Source organism: Saccopteryx bilineata, chromosome 4 (genome assembly GCF_036850765.1).
Source record: "Saccopteryx bilineata isolate mSacBil1 chromosome 4, mSacBil1_pri_phased_curated, whole genome shotgun sequence".
Classification (NCBI taxonomy): domain Eukaryota; kingdom Metazoa; phylum Chordata; class Mammalia; order Chiroptera; family Emballonuridae; genus Saccopteryx; species Saccopteryx bilineata.
In genome coordinates, this window is record NC_089493.1 from 297,773,734 (window position 1) to 297,794,861 (window position 21,128).

Sequence of the window (21,128 nt, forward strand, 5' to 3'; positions counted from 1 at the left end):
CCGCCCACTAGTGCTGGTCAGCCTGGTCCCTATCGCCCACTAGTGCTGGTCAGCCTGGTCCCTACCGCCCACTAGTGCTGGTCAACCTGGTCCCTACCGCCCCCTAGTGGTGGTCAGCCTGGTCCCTGCCGCCCACTAGTGCTGGTCAGCCTGGTCCCTCCCGCCCACTAGTGCTGGTCAACCTGGTCCCTACCGCCCCCTAGTGGTGGTCAGCCTGGTCCCTACCGCCCACTAGTGCTGGTCAGCCTGGTCCCTATCGCCCACTAGTGCTGGTCAGCCTGGTCCCTACCGCCCACTAGTGCTGGTCAGCCTGGTCCCTACCGCCCCCTAGTGGTGGTCAGCCTGGTCCCTGCCGCCCACTAGTGCTGGTCAGCCTGGTCCCTGCCGCCCACTAGTGCTGGTCAGCCTGGTCCCTATCGCCCACTAGTGCTGGTCAGCCTGGTCCCTGCCGCCCCCTAGTGGTGGCCAGCCTGGTCCCTACTGCCCACTAGTGGGCGCTACAGCTTTCATGGTGGGCGGTAGCGGAGCAACCAAAGTATAAATAAAAATGATAGATTTAACTATAGTAAGTTGTTTTATAAAGATTTATTCTGCCAAACTTAGCGAAAATCCGACATAAAGTACTTGGTAAGTAATTACTATTCTATGCTTTAACTTGCTGTCACTCTGCTTTATAAATTTTATAAAGTAAAGTGACTTCCCTACTTTATAAATCACCATGACTGTGGAACCGGTGGGCGGTGAGAAAATGTTACTACTAACAGAGATACAAAAGTGGGCGGTAGGTATAAAAAGGCTGACCACCCCTGTTGTAGACGATAATGTAATTTATCTCCCTGGGCTGAGAGTCAAGTCAGACGGCAGGCCAGACCGTAGCTGCTCGTGCTGAGTTCAGCGCACACCCTGGGGGTGGGGTGGGGGTGGGGGGCTGAGTATTGTGAATTACCTCCCCCCCATCCCAGAATGGAGACCCTAAACTTGAATTCTCTTTGAAGAGCTTACTCACCTGAACGCCAGGGCTCTCTCATCTCGCTGCACTCACACAAATAAAAAGGCTGATGCAGAAGATAGTGTCGGTTCTGCTGCGGAATCTCCCCCTGGTCCAACAAGTGTGCTCCTCCCCGAAAATAGAAATCTATGAAACCCCAGTCCTGGCAGCGAGATGGGCGTCTTGCCCCTGGTTCTGCATTCAGCATCACGGGCGAGCTAGGAGGCTTCGGACAAGTTAGTGACTGTCTTCCACTGGCGAAAACCACAGCGTCACGGTGCTCGCTGGAGCGCGGCGACCCCACCTCCACCCACCAGCCCCCCTCTAGCCGAGACACACACGTGGAAGGAGGCTTCAGTCTGAGAGAGACGTCTTCCGGACTCTTCCTCTGCCTCCGTGGAGTGGGGCCGCATGGCGGCACCCCACTGTCGACGGGGTGTGGGTTCAGAGAAGGCAGGCTAGGGTAAAGGGTTCCGCCCACCACCGCAGGGGTCCCAGGGGTCCAAGACCAAGCCCTGAGAGTCCAGCTGGGGTCTGGAGGCCAGGAAGAGGGTCGCAACCCCCGTATTGGATCAACATTTAAGAGGAGGTAGCATCAGAGAGTGGGGGAAGCAGATCAGGAACAGACACGGGGACTGGGGGGCGGGTGAGGGTCACACCTCCCCCTCCTCAGCCAAGCAGTAGAGATCACACACGGAGACACACAGGCGAGTTCAGAGTGGTGGTCTCAGAAGGCAGCGGCTTCAGATCCCCCCTTTTTTTATTGTAGTTGGTATTTATAATATAACAGTTTTGTGGTTAAGAATATAGACTTTGAGCCTGACCAGGTGGCGCAGTGGATACAGCGTCGGGCTGGGACACAGAGGACCCAGGTCACCAGCTTGAGCGCGGGGTCGCTGGCTTGAGCGTGGAATCATGGACATGACCTCATGGTCACTGGCTTGAAGCCTAAGGTCGCTGGCTTGAGCAAGGGGTCACTCGGTCTGCTGTAGCACACCCCCCCCCCATCAAGGCACATATGAGAAAGCAATCAATGAACAACTAAGGTGCTGCAACAAAAGTATTGATGCTTCTCATCTCTTCCTTCCTATCTGTTTCTGTTCTCCCTCTCTCTCCCTCTCTCTCTCTCTCACTGTCTCTCTTAAAAAAGGGGGGGTGCGGTGGGGAGAGATACGGGGTGGAAATGAGTGGGTCGTGAGGACAGAGCGGTGCCCCCCGAATGCCCTGACCCGGCCGCCCGGGCCCAGACCCACGGCTCCCCCACGTCTGTGTGCAGGTCTCAGAGCTCATCGTCCCCACGATGGAGACCGCCCGGCAGTCCTTCTTCTTGAAGACCTTCCTGGAGCACGAGGTTCCCGTGCTCTTCGTGGGACCCACGGGCACCGGCAAATCCGTCATCACCAACAACTTCCTTCTCCAGCTTCCCAAAAACACCTACCTGCCCAACTGCATCAATTTTTCCGCCAGGACCTCGGCCAATCAGACCCAAGATATCATCATGTCCAAGCTGGACCGGCGGCGGAAGGGCCTCTTCGGGCCTCCGGTCGGGAAGAAGGCGGTGGTGTTCGTGGGTAAGGCCTCGACTGGGTCTGAGCAGCCAACTCTAGATCCTTCCCATCCGAGGAGCAGCAAGCCAGACCTGCCTTGGACGGGAAAGGAAATATTTCTGGTTCATAGCATTTAGTCTTCCTTCCTTCCTTCCTTCCTTCCTTCCTTCCTTCCTTCCTTCCTTCCTTCCTTCCTTCCCTCCCTCCCTCCCTCCCTCCCTCCCTCCCTCCCTCCTTCCTTCCTTCCTTCCTTCCTTCTCGCCTTCCCTCCCTCCTTCCTTCCTTCCTTCTCTCCTTCCTTCCTTCCTTCCTTCCTTCCTTCCTTCCTTCCCTCCCTCCCTCCCTCCCTCCCTCCTTCCTTCCTTCCTTCCTTCTCCTTCCCTCCCTCCTTCCTTCCTTCCTTCCTTCTCTCCTTCCTTCCTTCCTTCCTTCCTTCTCTCCTTCCTTCCTTCCTTCCTTCCTTCCTTCCTTCCTTCCTTCCTTCCTTCCTTCTCTCTCTCTCTCCTTCCTTCCTTCCTTCCTTCCTTCCTTCCTTCCTTCCTTCCTTCTCTTCCTTCCTTCCTCCTTCCTTCCTTCCTTCCTTCCTTCCTTCCTTCCTTCCTTCTCTCCTTCCTTCCTTCCTTCCTTCCTTCCGTTTTACGGAGTGCCTTCTACGTGCAGGTAGACCGGGCGATGTGCCCTGGTAGCAAATCAGTCCCCGCCTTCCAGAAAGTCACACTCGAGTCTCGCCATTTTGTTTTTGCGCCACAAGAGCCCCGGTCCAAAGCCTGGCTCCGTCCACAACGTTCAACGATTACCTGTTGATCAAATGAAATACTCCGTTCGCTGGGAATATGACTTGCCTTCCTTACCGATCCCCAGAAATCGTATCCCCAGAAATGAACAAAATGTCTGGCGCGCAGTAGACGATATATTTAGTTGGCAGGGATGGGACCAAGCTGAATGCCTGTCGATTCCAATCCGTGCGTCCTTGAAGTCACCGCGGGCAGAACCCAGGGAAAGCTCTTCCGGAGCGGTCAGTCTGTGGGAAGAGCTTGTGTCCCAGGAGCAGGCGTGGGACACGAGGCGCGGGCTCTCGCATGGAGGGGGGACGGTCATCTGTCTTCCTCCCGTGAGAGCAGCGGGTCCCATGGACGGACAGTGTGTGACCCCGGCTTCTTCCCCAGATGACCTCAACATGCCGGCCAAGGAGGTGTACGGGGCCCAGCCCCCCATTGAGCTGCTGAGGCAGTGGGTTGACCACGGGTACTGGTTTGACAAGAGAGACACCCACAAGCTGGACATCGTGGACGTGCTGCTGGTGACCGCCATGGCCCCCCCGGGGGGCGGGAGGAATGACATCACTGGTATGTGAAAGAGAAGCTCACCTTTGTTTTTTAAACTCTTAGTAGAGCCAGACCGCATTCATAGGTGGAGGGCCGTTTCAGGCACCTGGTGGAGGGTGTGTCGGCGGGAGCCAGTGGTTTGAGCTAGCTCTCGGGGGTGGCACTGGAAAGCTTCGTGTGGGAGGTTGTGGAAGTGAGATGAGATGAGATGAAGAACGGAGCGTCTCAGATGAAAAGGAGAGCTCAGGTGGCCAACCGTGCATTCCGGGGTGAGGGGAGCCTAGGTCAGGTGTTCTCCACTAGGGGTGCAGGACAGATTCACCTGCTGGAGCTGTTATCACTCTTCACGTTGCCAGAGAGACCAGCTCGCCCCAATGAGCTCTCTCTCCCACATCATCTCGTCGTCTGAGGGTCTGGGAGTGTATTTTGCTTTAGATCCATCCGGGATCTGTATTTCTCTTCTGAAATGCATCTTTGCATGAGAAACGTAGTACCGTTTCCAGAGGAAAGGTTCTGTGACTTTGCTGTTCTCTCTGGCACTGAGCCTTCTCACCTGTAGAAGGAAAAGAGAGGAAGCAGGGTTGTCTTAATATAGACTCAAAAACGATCACTCTCAAAACACACGCCAGTAAAATCGTTAGACATGAAAGGAACAGAGAGCGTCTTTTGGACATTTAGGCAAAAAGAGTCCGTGATCTATAAGAGAAATAAAATTCGATTCTCTTAAGACTTCTCAAAGGCAATGCTTTTATGCCATAAGAAAATAGAATAACTTTGAAGATACTCAAGGGAATAAATAACACAAAAGTCAAGAACTTTATAGCAAGCTAAGATGACCTTTAAGTATAAAAGGAAAACTGTTACCAACATAGAAGAACGCAGAGATATCCTCCCCCCCCCCCTGTAAACCCTTTCTCAAGAATCTGCTAGAATATGGGTTTCAAATGATCACAATGACTATGAATTATATCTCAATAAAGTTTGTATATTGATAGAAATATATGGATATTTCACATTAGATGGGTGTGGATGGAGACAGGTGAGTATGCCGAATCAATAGCAGATCATTTAGGGGAAGAAGGGATCTAGTATGGAGCAGGTAGTGAAAGGCAATGCTCACTTTCTGAAAAAGTATCTCTGCCTTGTTTGACTCTTTTCCAACAATCACATCGGGCCTTTGTGTTTTATAAAAAAACAAGCTTCCATGCAATGCTCCCATCGTCGCCGGAACTTCCACAGGCGTGGTCTGCACTGGGCAGGGCGGCAGCAAACGGCCACACGTGGCTCTCGGGCCCTTGAAACGCGACGAGTGAGACTGAGAAATCGAGGTGCAGTGTTACTCGTCACGAATGGGTTTAAGCTGAAGCAGCCCCACGTGGCTGGAAGCTGCCGTCTTGGGCAGCACAGCTCTGGGACACCAGGGCAGAAGGAAGACCAGTTCCCCCAGCCCTGGAGTCGCCAGGGGCAGGAAATAAGATTGAGTATGAGTGTGTGTGTGTGTGTGTGTCTTCCAGGACGATTCACTCGCCATCTGAACATCGTTTCCATCAATGCCTTCGAGGACGAGATTTTAACCAAGATTTTTAGCTCCATTGTAGACTGGCACTTCGGGAAAGGGTTTGACGTGGCGTTCTTAAGGTGAGAAATGGCGTGTCTCCCAGCCTGTTGGCCGGGGGTCCCCGTCCTCTGTCCTGGCCCCTCCTGACCCTCCTGGACTGGTCTGCCTTCTCCTTCTCCCCCCCACACCCCCAGGTATGGAAAGATGCTGGTCCAGGCGACGATGACCATTTATAAAGCTGCCGTGGAGAACTTCCTGCCAACTCCCTCCAAGTCCCATTACGTCTTTAACCTGCGGGACTTCTCACGGGTGATCCAGGGGGTGCTGCTGTGCCCCCACACCCACCTCCAGGTCAGCCACCGTCCTGTCAGTTACCAAGATCATTCAGCACTCTGCTAACGGTCACAGAAAACCTCTGTCTAGCATCGAATCTGTGCGGGGCATTGTGCTTCCCGTTTCATAAGCATTCACTTGTCTCCTTCTCACGCCAGCCACAGGATTTAGAAACTGTTATATTTAAGAAGTACCCCCCTGAAGCCCACACTTCCACTCATTCAAATAGCCCGCTCTGGGTTTTTTCAGGACGTAGAGAAACTTATCCGGCTTTGGATCCATGAGATTTATCGGGTCTTCTACGACCGTCTGATTGACGATGAGGACAGACAGGTGTTCTTCAACATGATGAAGGAAACCACCTCGAATTGCTTCAAGCAGAGCGTGGAGAAGGTGAGCCGGACCCCCGCTTGGTCATTCGGCCTCGGAAACGGCCCCAAGTGTTTGACCACAGTCGTCTCAGAGTTCATGTTCCCGACCCAGTGGACTCTCCGCTCCGCCCTCGGAATCTCAAGTGACAGTCTTGAGTCACGGGGTCACCTGACCTGGTCATGTACTAGGGCCACTTTGGGTTCCTTTTCCTCTGACCGCTAAGTCTCGGACCATTCAGAGTGACCGACTGTATGATGTTATTCTTGATACGTTTCCGGGGTCAAATTAATTGGTGAGTTAAGAAAGGAACCGTGGATTTCCATGGGTGGTTCGAGGCTCTCGTAAAAGCCCAGGTGGAACGTGGTTACGATGTATACTTTCTCCTTCTCATCTGACACAAGGAAAGTTGTGTTAGTTGTGTGAGTGTTCCACCACCACTATTTTTAAGAAGCGGTGATTTCTCCGTGGGAAAACCGCCAAGGTGTTTCCCCTCGCAGCCAGAGACCAGGTGCAGAAGCACCACCGGGTTATTAACACCGAGAAGAAGCAGGAGCATCCCAAACATTCCTGCTCTCGACGCAGGGTGGGGACCAGGGGTGGCCCCTGTACCTCTGTTTGATGAAGGAGCAAGAACTTTTTTAAAAAAAATGGTGTGCCATTCTTTGACCACCTCCTCTGGAGGATCTTGACCACGGTCGTCTCAGAGTTCCCGTTCCCATCCCAGTGGACTCTCCGCTCCGCCCTCGGAGTCTCAAGTGACAGTCTTGAGTCATGGAGTCACTTGACCTGGTCATCTGCTAGGGGCCACTTGGCTTCCTTTTGATGTATCAAGAATAATATCGACAGTCTGGTCACCGATACGTTAACTACTTAGCGAGCTCACTGACCCTTGCTTTTACACTCTTTTCTCAAATGTCCTTTCTTCATACTCTTTAGAAGCATCAGATCCACATATCATGGGGTTTTGTTTTTGTTTTCTCGGGTTTTCTTTGTTTATTTGTTTGTTTGTTTGTATTTTTCTGAAGCTGGAAACGGGGAGAGACAGTCAGACAGACTCCCGCATGCGCCCGACCGGGATCCACCCGGCACGCCCACCAGGGGGCGACGCTCTGCCCACCAGGGGGCGATGCTCTGCCCCTCTGGGGCGTCGCTCTGCCGTGACCAGAGCCACTCTAGCGCCTGGGGCAGAGGCCAAGGAGCCATCCCCAGCGCCCGGGCCATCTTTGCTCCAATGGAGCCTTGGCTGTGGGAGGGGAAGAGAGAGACAGAGAGGAAGGAGAGGGGTAGGGGTGGAGAAGCAAATGAGCGCTTCTCCTGTGTGCCCTGGCCGGGAATCGAACCCGGGACTTCTGCACGCCAGGCCGACGCTCTACCACTGAGCCAACCAGCCAGGGCCTCATTTTGTTTTTAACTGCTCACGCACCGTGACTTTGGAGACTGTGCTCAGTGGACCCAGCTCCCCCCCTTCTCTCCCGCTGACCCCCCCTCGCCCTCCCCCCCCCCGGAATTGCCTGCCTGAGACGTCCACTTCCCTTTCCCACAGGTCCTCATCCACCTGTCCCCCACCGGAAAGATCACCGACGACAATATCCACAGCCTCTTCTTTGGAGATTATTCCAAGCCGGAGAGTGACCCCAGAGTCTACGACGAGATCACCGACGTGAAGCAGCTCACGGCGGTCATGGAGTTCTACCTGGGGGAGTTCAACAGCGTCAGCAGGGCCCCCATGTCCCTGGTCATGTTCCGGTTCGCCATTGAGCACGTCTCCAGGATCTGCAGGGTCCTGAAGCAGGACCAGGGCCACCTGCTGCTGGTGGGGGTCGGGGGCAGCGGGCGGCGGAGCGCCAGCAGGCTGTCCGCCTTCGTGAGCGCCTACGAGCTGCGCCAGGTCGAGATCACCAGGAACTACGCCGGCAGCGACTGGCGGGAGGACGTGAAGAAGATCGTGCTGCAGGCCGGCGCGGCCGCCAGGAGCACCGTCTTCCTCTTCGCCGACAACCAGATCAAGGACGAGTCCTTCGTCGAGGACGTCAACATGCTCCTGAACACGGGGGACGTGCCCAACCTCTTCCCGGCCGACGAGAAGGCGGACCTGGTGGAGAAAATGCAGATGGCGGCCCGGACGGCCGGCGAGAAGGTCGACGCGACTCCCCTTTCTATGTATAACTTCTTTATCGAGAGGGTGAGGAAGAACCTGCACATCGTCCTGGGTAAGACAGGAGGAAACTCGGTGAACCCTTCTCCTCTGGGGGGTCTCCGGGGGTCTCCTGAGTCCCCTAAGGCCCCTGTCGTCTCACGTGGGTCTGAGGAGGGACCCAGCCCAGGCACCTGCCCGGGGATCCGTGCCTGGAGTTTCGGGGGAAACTTCCATTCTTCCGAGCGACTGTTCTAAGCCCGTTGCATGGTCCCCGGTCCTCTGAATTCTCCTCTGCGCCCTCTCCTCCGTTCTAGCACGTTACCCTGGTGGCCTCACAGAACAACACCTGGAGATCCTCTCCCTGTGAACGACATTTCAACCCTTCTAACGCTTCTCTCTCCGGTCACTGAGTCCTGTCCACTTCTACCTCCGTGGCCTCCTGTCGTGGTCACCCGCCCACCTCCGTCGCCACCACCGCCTTCCCGTTGGCTGCTAGAGCCACTGTTACCTCACCCAGACCGTGCCCCCACCCCCTCCTAACGATTCCCTCACGTCCACTCCTGTCCATCCTAGACCGTTCTGTTCCGGTGAGCCGGGAGAGGTTTGTTTGTCGTGTATGGCAAACATGATCGTTGTGTGTATGCACACACACACACACACACACACACATACACACGTGCACACAAATTCAAACACTGAAATGAGGATGAAGACCCAGAATTCCTCCTTGATAGTTGCGCAAGGTCACCGGCCAGCCTGTCCTCCCGTCCTGTCCACTCTCAGCTCAGACCAAGCTTCCCCTTCTCTCTCCCTTGTTTAGCCACTCTGACCCGCTCACCCATCTCCTTGCACATCATACTTTCTCTACCACATTGAGTCTAAATAAATAATAATAATAAAAGAATGACATCTGGGGTGTAGACATCCAGCTGCATGATTGGACAGGGTCAGAAACAAGCTGGTGCCCCCAGACCCGTAGAAGTGGCTCCGTGGGAGAACTCCACGGCTCCCTTCTGTCTGAATGAGCACACACACAGAGCACAGGGACCCAGGGGCTCAGGACCCAAAGGAACCGAAAGGGACAAACAGTAACGGGAATGGGAGACCAGTCACTGAATTCCCATCCCTGAACTTCACGAAAATATCCCATAAGCCCCCACTGCATCCCAGGCAGCTACCGTGACTGTGCCCGGTCACACCCCTGTGTTGTGAGTCGGGGGCGCAGAGAGAGAGATCAGCAGACGAAATCATCAATGACTAGCAAAGGACCACCGCTCACTCAGGCAAATGGCCCCGAGTTCATGCAGTGTCCTAATTTTATTCACAAGACTTCAAAAAGCTTGTTTACTGAGAAATTGGCATAACATCAAGTGTAACTTTTACTTAAAGATACATAGAGTGCATCTGCAAGATAGCTTAGTAGCAGCATAATATCAGAAGGCATTCATTGCTATTGCTTCTATGAATCCCACAACACTCCTCTCCTTATCTTAAGGGATAACCTTGGAAGGTACAGAAATCTTATGAGAATGTTTTACTGAGAAAAGCCCAGCAACTGCCTTCAGTCACATAGACCTGTTTCAGTGACCCACCTTCAAGTCACAGAACAATTCTCTTGGCAAAGCATTCTTTTCTTGTTGGCTGTGTTCCCATCCAAGGCCATGCAGTGGGTTATTCCACGCACCCCTGGGCACCAGCAGGGAACACGATTGCACCCCCCCCCCAGAACCCTCGGGAAAACCGGCCTGCTCCCAGGGGCCTCCCAGGAAGGGAACTAACGAGGTCTGTTTCTCATTAGCCATGAGTCCAATCGGGGATGCCTTTCGGAACCGCCTGAGAATGTTCCCCTCACTCATCAACTGCTGTACCATCGATTGGTTCCAGTCCTGGCCCACAGATGCCCTGGAGTTGGTGGCTAACAAATTTCTGGAAGATGTGGAACTTGATGACAATATTCGGATAGAGTAAGTGTTAGCAGCATTGTAGTGCCCTAACCATACATGCCAACTGCATATTGAAAATCCAGGCCCTAGCCGGTTGGCTTGGTGATAGAGCATCGGCCTGGCGTGCGGACATCCGGGGTTCGATTCCCAGTCAGGGCACACAGGAGAAGCGACTGTCTGCTTCTCCACCCTTCTCTCTCTCTCTCTCTCTCTCTCTCTGTCTCTTCTCCTTCATAGCCATGGCTCGAATGATTCGAGCAGGTTGGCCCTGGGCACCGAGGATGGCTCCATGACCTCGTCTCAGGTGCTGAAATAGCTCAGTTGCCAAGCAGTGGAGCAGCAGCCCCAGATGGGCAGAGCATCGCCCCCTGGTGGACATGCCGGGTGGATCCCAGTCAGGGTACATGCAGAAGTCTATCGCTCAGCCTTCCCACCTCTCACTTAATTTAAAAAGAAAAATCCAGATATAGGCTCTATTCTTGCTGTTTTAGGATTTCTCATTTTAGATAAAAAGTTTATACTTTTAAATCCTATTTAGTTAGATATTTAATGAATAAAACACTTTTTTTTCTGAAAAAGAATAAAATGTTATTGTTCAGAATTTCCCTGGAGATGTAAGAACGTCACCGTTGTAAGAACCTGAATAGAATCGCATGGTTATTTCAACAGTCTTTATAGAGTTATCATTCTTAATGGGGCAAGATCACTGCCAAGGGCATGAAAGTGGATTGTTATAAGAGTCAAGAAAACTCTTATAAGAGTCATAAAAACAATTTTATACATAAATTTTCTGTATTTATGTATAAAACACAGATACAGAAAATTTTAAAATAATAAGCTAGAGCAAAGGAGATGAGATGAGAATGTCAGCCACCCCGGGCGCCCCGTGAAGACAGGGACAATGCCACCTGCTTTGTGTGCCTCTCTATCCTCAATGCCCAGCAGGTGCCTGAAACTGCTTAGTCAACGAATGAGTGGAGAGTGAAGAAGTCGGCAGGGTTCGGGATGTTTAAGGCTTTACGCTCTCTCTCAAGAACTTGGTTCTGTAGCCAGATGAGTCTTAACCTGGGCCTGTCGACCCACGAATAGAATTCAGAGGGTCAGGGAATAGGGATGGAGAAAAATTACGTCTTCTTTCCCACTGACGCTGAGTGGGTGTTTGGCATTTCCTTCTATGATGAATGGAAGCAACAAAACCGGTAGGATGAGCAAGATCTGTGACTTTGTTACCAAGAGAAATCTCGTTTATTTGTAACTCCTTTAGCCATTAATAGATAACCTCAATGTATCCTTTCCTTTAGACCTGCTGCCCAATTTTATTTAATGCAGCAGTCAGCAAACTATACTTGTTTTGTAAATAAAGTTTTATTGGGACCGTGCCCTTTTTCCTCACGCTACAACAGCGGAGTGGAGTAGTTGCTACAGAGACCATGGGGCCCACAAAGCTGAAAATATTTAGCCTCTGGATCTTTCCAGAGAAAGTTTGCTGACCCTGATTTAATGCCTTGATAAGAAACATATATATAAACTTGACCAGGCAGTGGATAGAGCATCAGCCTGGGACGCAAAGGATCCAGGTTCAAAACCCCGAGGTCACCAGCTTGAGTGCAGGGTCGCTGGCTTGGGCATGGAATCATAGATTTGACCCCATGGTCACTGGCTTGAAGCCCAAGGTCACAGGCTTGAGCAAGGAGTCCCTCTCTCTGCTGTAGCCCCCAGTCAAGGCACATCTGAGAAAGCAATCAATGAACAACAAAGGTACTGCAACAAAGAATTGATGCTTCTCATATCTCTCCCTACCTGTCTGTTTGTCCCCGTCTGCCCCTCTCTCTGTCTCTTTCACCAAAAAAAAAAAAAAAAGCACACATATGACAAATTTGATTTTTAACTTTTTTTTGAAAACTCTATTTCAACATCATTGCTTTCCTTTGAGATCCTACTTTACACGATGCATTTATAAACACAATTTGCAAGTCCAGAGACTCCCACAGCCAGCCAGAGGGTCAAGCACTGGTGATCCACCGAGGTGATCAGAGATAGAACTTACTTGCCCAAAGATCGTTCTAGTAAGACTCTACACCTCCCCAGCCCTTCTTGCAGCTCTGCTGACCTGCGTCGGAGCCTGGGGGGGGTCCCGTGGGCCACACCCCCACCCTCACCACTGTAACTGAAGCTGGGCCGGACGTGGGGGCCCGGCCTCACCACCTCCGTGCCCCCCCACTGGCAGGGTCATCTCCATGTGCAAGTATTTCCAGGAGAGCGTGAAGGAGCTGTCGCTCGATTATTACCACACGCTTCGCCGACACAACTACGTCACCCCCACCTCCTACCTGGAGCTGATCCTCACCTTCAAGACGCTCCTGAACAGCAAGAGGCAGGAGGTCGGCGTCCTGCGGAGCCGCTACCTGACGGGCCTGCAGAAATTGGACTTCGCCGCCTCACAGGTGAGGACTGTGGGTCGTTCCGGGACATCCGGGGGCCCGGGTCTGGGGGGGCGGGGGGGGAGGGCGTGCAGGGTCTGGGGGGAGCAGGGGGGGAGGGCGTGCAGGGTCTGGGGGGGAGCAGGGGGGGAGGGTGTGCAGGGTCTGGGGGGGAGCAGGGGGGGAGGGCGTGCAGGGTCTGGGGGGGAGCAGGGGGGAGGGCGTGCAGGGTCTGGGGGGGAGCAGGGGGGGAGGGCGTGCAGGGTCTGGGGGGGCGGGGGGCGTGCAGGGTCTGGGGGGAGCAGGGGGAGGCGTGCAGGGTCTGGGCGGGGGGGGCATGCAGGGTCTGGGGGGAGCAGGGGGAGGCGTGCAGGGTCTGGGCGGGGGGGGGTGTGCAGGGTCTGGGCGGGGGTATGTGTGCAGGGTCTGGGCGGGGGGCGCGTGCAGGGTCTGGGCGGGGGGGGGCGTGCAGGGTCTGGGCGGGGGGGGGGGCATGCAGTGAGCCTCCCGTTCAGGGGCAGCATGCCAGAGGGGAGCCGGGTTTGGGCGGCCCCTGATGCTGCCCATGCAGAACGCGCCTCCCTCGCCCGCGCCCAAACCCAGCCCACGGAGATGGTCTCTCTTCAAGATTTCTACCTTTTGTTCATCGTGGATTCTCTTTTTTGTGTGAGTTTTGTGCTCTGTGGCTCGTGCCGGGGGGCCCCAGGCAGGGCACCGGCGGTGGCTGCCCTTGCTCCTCCCAGGCAGCCCCTGAGCCAGTGTGCCCAGTGGACAGAGTGCAAGTCACAGAAGATGACCACCCTGCCACCTGCACGAGCAACATGCTCCAGGGGCGGCCGCGGCGAGCCCCAAAGCCCCACGGACGCCAGTCCCGCTCCGTGGGGTCGACCTCGGCACAGCGGCTCCTCTGCTGTGCTCACAGCCGTCAGCCTGGAGGTCAGTCCCTCCCGGTCAGTCCCTTCCGGTGACAACAGCAGCGGCCCAGGCTCAGCTACAACAGGACAGTGTGCATAGCCCACATGGGGCGGGGAGGGGGGACACCTGGCACACCCAGTTCTGTGTTCCCGGGTTCTACAGGACCCTTACTATGCAAGGCCGCTCTGCCAAGTCTGGGAGCGTAATCTCTCTACCTGTTGTTTCCATGGAAACAAACACGGAGAAGCAGCCAGAAAGGAGAGACCAAGAAACACGTCCTCAGTGACAGACCGGGAGGATTCTCCAGAAAAAAAAAAAGAACTAAACGAAACAAAGGCAAGTAAACGAACCGACACAGAAGTCAGAACACCGGTTGTGAGAGTGCTCGAGGAACTCAGTGAGAACTCCAACAAAGAAAGAATCGGCATAAAAATTACGACACAGCAACAATTAAGAACTAATCGGAAACGAAGGACCCACTAACTGAAATGGAGAATAATCTTTCCGGGAATCAACAGTAGAGTGGGTCAAGCTGAGAATCAGATTGATAATTCAGAACGTAAGGAAGCAAACAACACCACACTCAGAACAGAAAAAGAAATCCAAAAAAAAGAAGACAGCGTAAGGAGCCTCCAGGGAAAACATCAGCCCTGCTCGTGGTTGCATCGTGGGGGGGCCAGAAGGAGAAGAGAGAGAGAAAGAAACTGAAAACTTATTGGAAATAAAACCAACAGAAAACGTCTCTAACCTGGTGTAGGAAAAGGACACAATAGTCCAGGAAGCGCAGAGAGTCCCAAACAAGATGAATCCAAAGACGCCCACACCAAGACACATCGTACTTAAAATGAAAAGGGTTGAAGAAAGAGAGAATCCTAAAAGCAGCAAGAGACAAGCCGTTAGTTCCCTGCCAGGGAGCTCCCATGAGACTGTCAGCTGACTTCTCAACAGAAACTCTGCAGCCCAGGAGGGAGGGGCAGGAAATACTCAGTGTGATCAAAGCAAGGACCTCCAACCGAGATGACTCTACCCAGCTGAGCGTCGGTGGTGGTGATGCAGTGGATAGAGTGTCAATGCAGGATGCTCAGGGCCCTGGTTGAAAACCCCGAGCTCATCAGTGTGAGCATGGCTTTACCAGCTTGAGCTCAGCGTCACCAGCATGAGCACAGGCTTGCCAGCTTGAGTGCAGGATCGTCACATGGTCCAAAGGTCCGTGACTTGACTTCCAAGGTCTCTGGCTTGAGCAAAGGGGTCACTGGCTCAGCTTGAGCCCCCTGTTCAAGGCACGTACGAGAAGTCATCAATAAACAACCATAAATAATGGTAAAGCAACTATGAGTTACGAGTTGATGCTTCTCATCTCTCTCCCCCCCCTCCACTCTCCCTCAAAAAATAAAATAAAATCCTCTGCCCAGCCAAACTGTCATTTAGGTTCAGAGGACACAAAAAGATCTTCCCAGACAAGAGGAAGCTAGAGGAGTTCACCACCAACCCCACAAGTATTATCCCATGACCATGGAAAGGGTTTTCTTTAGGAAGAAGAGGAAAAAAAAAAAAGATTAAACATATGAACAATAAAATGATAATAAATACATATCTATCTACTCAGCCATAAGAAATGATGACATCGGATCATTTACAATAACATGGATGGACTTTGATAACATTATACGGAGTGAAGTAAGTAAATCAGAAAAAACTGAGAACTATATGAACCCATACATAGATGGGACATAAAAATGAGACTCAGAGACATGGACAAGAATGTGATGGTAACAGGGAGTGGGGAGGAGGTGAGGAAGGAGAAAGAGGGGGTAGGGGGAGGGGAGGGGCACAAAGAAAACCAGATAGAAGGTGACGGAGGACAGTTCGACTTTGGGTGAGGGGTATACAGCATAATCAAAGGTCAAAATAATCTGGAGATGTTTTCTCAGAACATATGTACCCTGATTTATCAATGTCACTGCATTAAAAGTAATAAAAATAAGATTAAAAAAAACAGTGAAATCTAAAATAAATAAATGAACAAACAGGACAGAAACAAAGTCATGGCTACAGAGAATGTTTCCATGGCTACCAATGGGATGGGGGGGTAGGAAAGGTGGGGGGTCCGGAACACAGACAGGTGGCTACAGAGAATGTTTCCGTGGCTACCAATGGGATGGGGGGGGGAGGTAGAAAAGGTGGGGGGTCCGGAACACAAACAGGTGGCTACAGAGAATGTTTCCATGGTTACCAATGGGATGGGATGGGGGGGGTAGGGAAGGTGGGGGGTCCGGAACACAAACAGGTGGCTACAGAGAATGTTTCCGTGGCTACCAATGGGATGGGTGGGGAGGTAGAAAAGGTGGGGGGTCCGAAACACAAACAGGTGGCTACAGAGAATGTTTCCATGGTTACCAATGGGATGGGATGGGGGGGTAGGGAAGGTGGGGGGTCCGGAACACAAACAGGTGGCTACAGAGAATGTTTCCGTGGCTACCAATGGGATGGGGGGGAGGAAAGGTGGGGGGTCCGGAACACAAACAGGTGGCTACAGAGAATGTTTCCGTGGCTACCAATGGGATGGGGGGGGAGGTAGAAAAGGTGGGGGGTCCGGAACACAAACAGGTGGCTACAGAGAATGTTTCCGTGGCTACCAATGGGATGGGGGGGTAGGAAAGGTGGGGGGTGCAGAACACAAACAGGTGGCTACAGAGAATGTTTCCATGGCTACCAATGGGATGGGGGGGTAGGAAAGGTGGGGGGTCCGGAACACAAACAGGTGGCTACAGAGAATGTTTCTATGGCTACCAATGGGATGGGGGGGGGTAGGGAAGGTGGGGGGTCCGGAACACAAACAGGTGGCTACAGAGAATGTTTCCGTGGCTACCAATGGGATGGGGGGGGGTAGGAAAGGTGGGGGGTCCGGAACACAAACAGGTGGCTACAGAGAATGTTTCCGTGGCTACCAATGGGATGGGGGGGTAGGGAAGGTGGGGGGTCCGGAACACAGACAGGTGGCTACAGAGAATGTTTCCGTGGCTACCAATGGGATGGGGGGGTAGGAAAGGTGGGGGTCCGGAACACAGACAGGTGGCTACAGAAGAGTCACAAGGATGGGAAGTGCAGCCTCGGGAGTCTAGTCAGTATTATTCTAATAGTTACATAGTGTCAAACGGCTGTGAGACTTACCAGGACGATCACTTAGTAAGTTATATAACTGTCTCACCACTGGGTTGTACACCTGAAACAAATATAACATTGTACATTCAACTGTACTTGAAAAGAAAAATGAAAATTTTCTTTAAAAAAAGAAGAAAATGGCTAGACCAGAGAAAGAGTTGAGAAATGATAGCTACGTGAATTCCAAACTGCCCTCTTGATGTTCCGCTTATCTGTCAGACCTCACCCTTACTGGACTATCACCCCTGAAACAGAGGAATTCCAAGAAGCTGGCAAGCCCCCCCAAGGAGGAGCATTCTGGACATACCAGGACTTTTCCCTCAGTACCCCCTCAGGCTCTCCCAAACACTATATAATTCGCCCCTGGTCTGTAACTGGTGCCCTTCTCTCCCTGGAGAAGTGCCCGGCAGGGTTCCTTTCTTCCTTTCAATAAAGCCTGTTACTCTGGTAAAAAAAAAAAAGAAGAAGAAGAAGAAGGAGGAGGAGGAGGAGGAGGAGGAGGGAGGAGGAATAGGAGGAATAGGAGGAATAGGAGGAAGAAGAAGAAGAAGAAGAAGAAGAAGAAGAAGAAGAAGAAGAAGAAGAAGAAGAAGAAAGAAGAAGGAGAGAAGAAGAGGAAAATGGAACACATGTGTTTGTCTGAAAAATAGCCCCGCTTCCCTCAGAGATGGTGAGCTTCCGTTGTGGGAGGTGTGCACACCGTGGCTGAAAACCCCTTGACAGAGATATTTCTGGGAACAGCACTGTTGGGAAAGCAAAGTTCTTTCTATTCCAAGTGTCACAGCCGAGTGTGTTTCCTTCGGGCTTAAAAAAAAATGTAGGTTTCTTTCCTCCTAATTTGCTTTTGTTCTTAACCTCTCTCTGCCCTCAACACACTAGAATGTAGACTCAACAGGAGAAATACCTTTTTTTAAAAAAAGGTTAAATGTATCATTAAACGTTCTCCACAGAGGACACACACATGGCCAATAGACAGATGAAAAAATGCTCAACATCACTAATCATCAGAGAAATGCAAATTAAAACCACAATGAGCCTGACCAGGTGGTGGCGCAGTGGATAGAGCGTCGGACTGGGAAGCGGAAGGACCCAGGTTTGAGACCCCGAGGTCGCCAGCTTGAGTGCGGGCTCATCTGGCTTGAGCAGAGAGCTCACCAGCTTGGACCCAAGGTCACTGGCTTGAGCAAGGGGTTACTCGGTCTGCTGAAGGCCCACGGTCAGGGCACATATGAGAAAGCAATCAATGAACAACTAAGAAGTCGCAACGCGCAGCAAGAAACTGATGATTGATGCTTCTCATCTCTCTCCGTTCCTGTTTGTCTGTCCCTGTCTATCTCTGCCTCTGTAAAAAAAAAAAAAAAAAAGAAAAAGAAAAAAACACAATGAGATATCACCTCACACCAATGAGAATGGCGCTCATTAACAAAACAACACACGATAGGTGCTGGCGAGGATGTGGAGAAAGGGGAACCCTCCTGCGCTGCTGGTGGGAATGCAGACTGGTGCAGCCACTGTGGAAAACAGTATGGAGATTCCTCAAAAAATTAAAAATGGAACTGCCTTTTGACCCAGCCATCCCACTTGTAGGAATATATCCCAAGGACACCATATCACCGAGTGAAAAAAAGAAATGCACCCCCATGTTTATGGCAGCATTGTTCACAATAGTGAAGATCTGGAAACAGCCCAAGTGTCCGTCAGTGGACGAGTGGATTAAAAAGCTGTGGTACATATACACAATGGAATACTATGAGGCTATAAAAAAAGAAGGAAATATTACCTTTGTGACAACATGGATGGACCTGGAAACTATTATGTTGAGTGAAATAAGCCAGGCAGAGAAAGAAAAATATCATATGACCTCACTCATTTGAGAAATCCAAGGAATAATGAGAACTGAGGAAGGGAATTGAGACAGAGGAGGGATCAAAGGGACCAGAGGAAAAGAGGACAGAGGGAAAGGGGATGATAGGAGAGAGAGAGAAGGACAGACAGACAGGAAGGGAGAGAGATATGAGAAGCACCAATTCTTCGTTGCGGCACCTTAGTTGTTCATTGATTGCTTTCTCATATGTGCCTTGACCGGGGGGCTGCAGCTGAGCAAGTGACCCCTTGCTCAAGCCAGCGACCTTGGGGTTCAAGCCAGTGACCTTGGGCTCTAGCCAGTGACCTTGGGCTCTAGCCAGCGACCATGTATGGATAAACCTGAAGGGAAGGGGGGAGGGTGCTGTAGGGAGGGGGGCAAGGTATGTTGAGGGGAATGGGGGGAGGGGGGATGCATTCAGGGTGACCCTAGAATCTATGTAAACACAATTAATTAAATTTTAAAAAATTCAAAAAAAAAAACAAAACAAAAAAAACATCAAGTGCCTAGCACAGCGCTCCATAAGGACAACATAGTGTGACCTCAGTTACAAGTAGCAAAAGATCAAAAAGGTAAACTCTAGCCAACAAATACATCCCATGTGAAAAACCTATTTTCTGCCTGACCAGGGGGTGGCGCAGTGCGTACAGCCTCATCCTGGGACGCAGAGGACCCAGGTTCAAAACCCTGAGGTCGCTGGCTTGAGTGCAGACTCACCAGCGTAAGCATGGGATCATGGACATGACCACATACAAGGTCGCTGGCTAGAGCCCAAGGTCACTGGCTTGAACCCCAAGGTCGCTGGCTTGAGCAAAGGGTCACTCACTCAGCTGCAGCCCCTCAGTCAAGGCACATATGAGAAAACAATCAACAGCTAAGGTACCGCAACGAAGAATTGATGCTTCTCATCTCTCTCCCTTCCTGTCTGTCTGTCCTTTCTCTCTCTCTCTCTCTCTCTCTCTCTCTCTCTCTCTCGCTAAAAACATAAATAAATAAACCAGTGTTCTGCACCTATCCTCAGTGGGAGAATGGTTTTCACACCTGTGGCTGTGCCTTTTTTTTCTTTTGCACCAACATCGCTGACACTGTACCCCTCACACCCGTCTCCTTGCTAGGTGGCGCTCATGCAGGTCGAACTGACCGCCCTCCAACCCCAGCTTATCCAGACGTCCGAGGAGACTGACAAGATGATGGTGAAAATCGAAGAGGAGACGATGGAAGCTGATGCCAAGAAGCTCCTGGTGCAGGCGGATGAGAAAGAAGCCAACGCGGCCGCCGCCATCGCTCAGGGCATCAAGGTAGAGAGAGCCAGAGGGCGGGGGAGGGGAGGGGAGGGGAGGGGAGGGGAGGGGAGGGGCCGGTGTTTTCCGGGTTCACACAGTGCCTCCCAGGGGGCCTGTCATAGTTCAGCAGGACCTGTGTGGTCATGCCCGTCTCGCCGATGAGATAACTGAGCCTTGGAAAAGGGAGGCGGTTTTGCCACGAGTTGCATAGCTCAGAGGCGGTAAGCAAGTCTTTCTGGCCGCTGCCGCTCTCCGAGAAGCACGATCACTTTCATGGTCACTCTTCAGGCATGTTCTTGGTCTCACTCAGCGTCGAGACCTTCGAGACCCAAGAGGATCTACTCTTACCTCTGGTGGCTTTCCCCTCATCGGCTCTGCTCGTGGCCTCCTCGACGCTCCGTCACAAACACGAGGCGCGCTCTCAGCCCAGGGCGCTTGTCCCGGCTCTTCCCTGTGCCTGGAATGTTCTTCCTCCGGATGGGGTACTTCTTTCTCCTCCATCTGTGTTGTAGAGGTGGAATAAACATTTTTTTTTTTTAGATTTTATTTATTCATTTTGAGAGAGAGAGGAGAGAGAAAGAGAGAGAAGGGGGGAGAAGCAGGAAGCATCAACTCCTGTAGGTGCCTTGACCAGGCAAGCCCGGGGTTTTGAACCAGTGACCTCAGTGTTCCGAGGTCGACGCTGCGTGTCTGACCTCTGTCCCTCAGCGTCCCATGTGAAGGTTTTCCCTGTGTTACCCCACGGATCCATTCTTCATGTTCTAGCGCCGGAATAGTATGTATTTATTCCACTGTGTCGGTTTTGCTTTGACATAAAGGACGGACGGACGGACGGAATCCCTCTGCTGCTCCCAGAGGTCCCCTCCAGCTCCGACCTCTCTCCTTGTGCCTCGTTCTCAAAGTCCGTCCTTACATCCACCCTGGCGCCCCGAGCTTCACCCCACCCCTTCCCGTTGTCGTTGTGGAACTGCAGTGCGAGGGACGCTCACCCCACCCCTGCCCCCCTCCCACGCCTGCACCTCACTCTTCCCTCACCTCCCCCGACTCTCTCCCCACCCGGACTCAACCCTCTGCCTCCTCCTCATCTCTCCACCGATCCTGGACCAACGGCTGTGAGGTCACCACTGCCTGCGTCTCTTGGGAATTTGTTAACAACAAACAAAACGAAGGCCTGATTTTCGTTTTTTTTGTTTTTTTTTTTAATTTTTTTTCTTTTTTGTATTTTTCTGAAGTTGGAAACGGGGAGGCAGTCAGACTCCTGCATGCGCCCCGACCGGGATC

General features: G+C 52.3%; 1 protein-coding gene across 3 annotated transcripts in view; it reads left to right on the forward strand.

Moving 5' to 3' along the window:
• The window catches only part of DNAH3 (dynein axonemal heavy chain 3), a 199,423-nt gene that overhangs the window by 147,063 nt on the left and 31,232 nt on the right, over window positions 1-21,128 (forward strand). For all 3 annotated transcript variants that reach the window (XM_066275915.1, XM_066275914.1, XM_066275913.1), the window contains 9 exons: window positions 2,265-2,559; window positions 3,702-3,881; window positions 5,375-5,498; window positions 5,613-5,769; window positions 6,001-6,144; window positions 7,667-8,333; window positions 10,059-10,224; window positions 12,431-12,647; window positions 19,680-19,862. In XM_066275915.1, coding sequence (XP_066132012.1) covers window positions 2,265-2,559; window positions 3,702-3,881; window positions 5,375-5,498; window positions 5,613-5,769; window positions 6,001-6,144; window positions 7,667-8,333; window positions 10,059-10,224; window positions 12,431-12,647; window positions 19,680-19,862 — 2,133 coding nt within the window. The remainder of the gene's footprint in view (window positions 1-2,264; window positions 2,560-3,701; window positions 3,882-5,374; window positions 5,499-5,612; window positions 5,770-6,000; window positions 6,145-7,666; window positions 8,334-10,058; window positions 10,225-12,430; window positions 12,648-19,679; window positions 19,863-21,128) is intronic.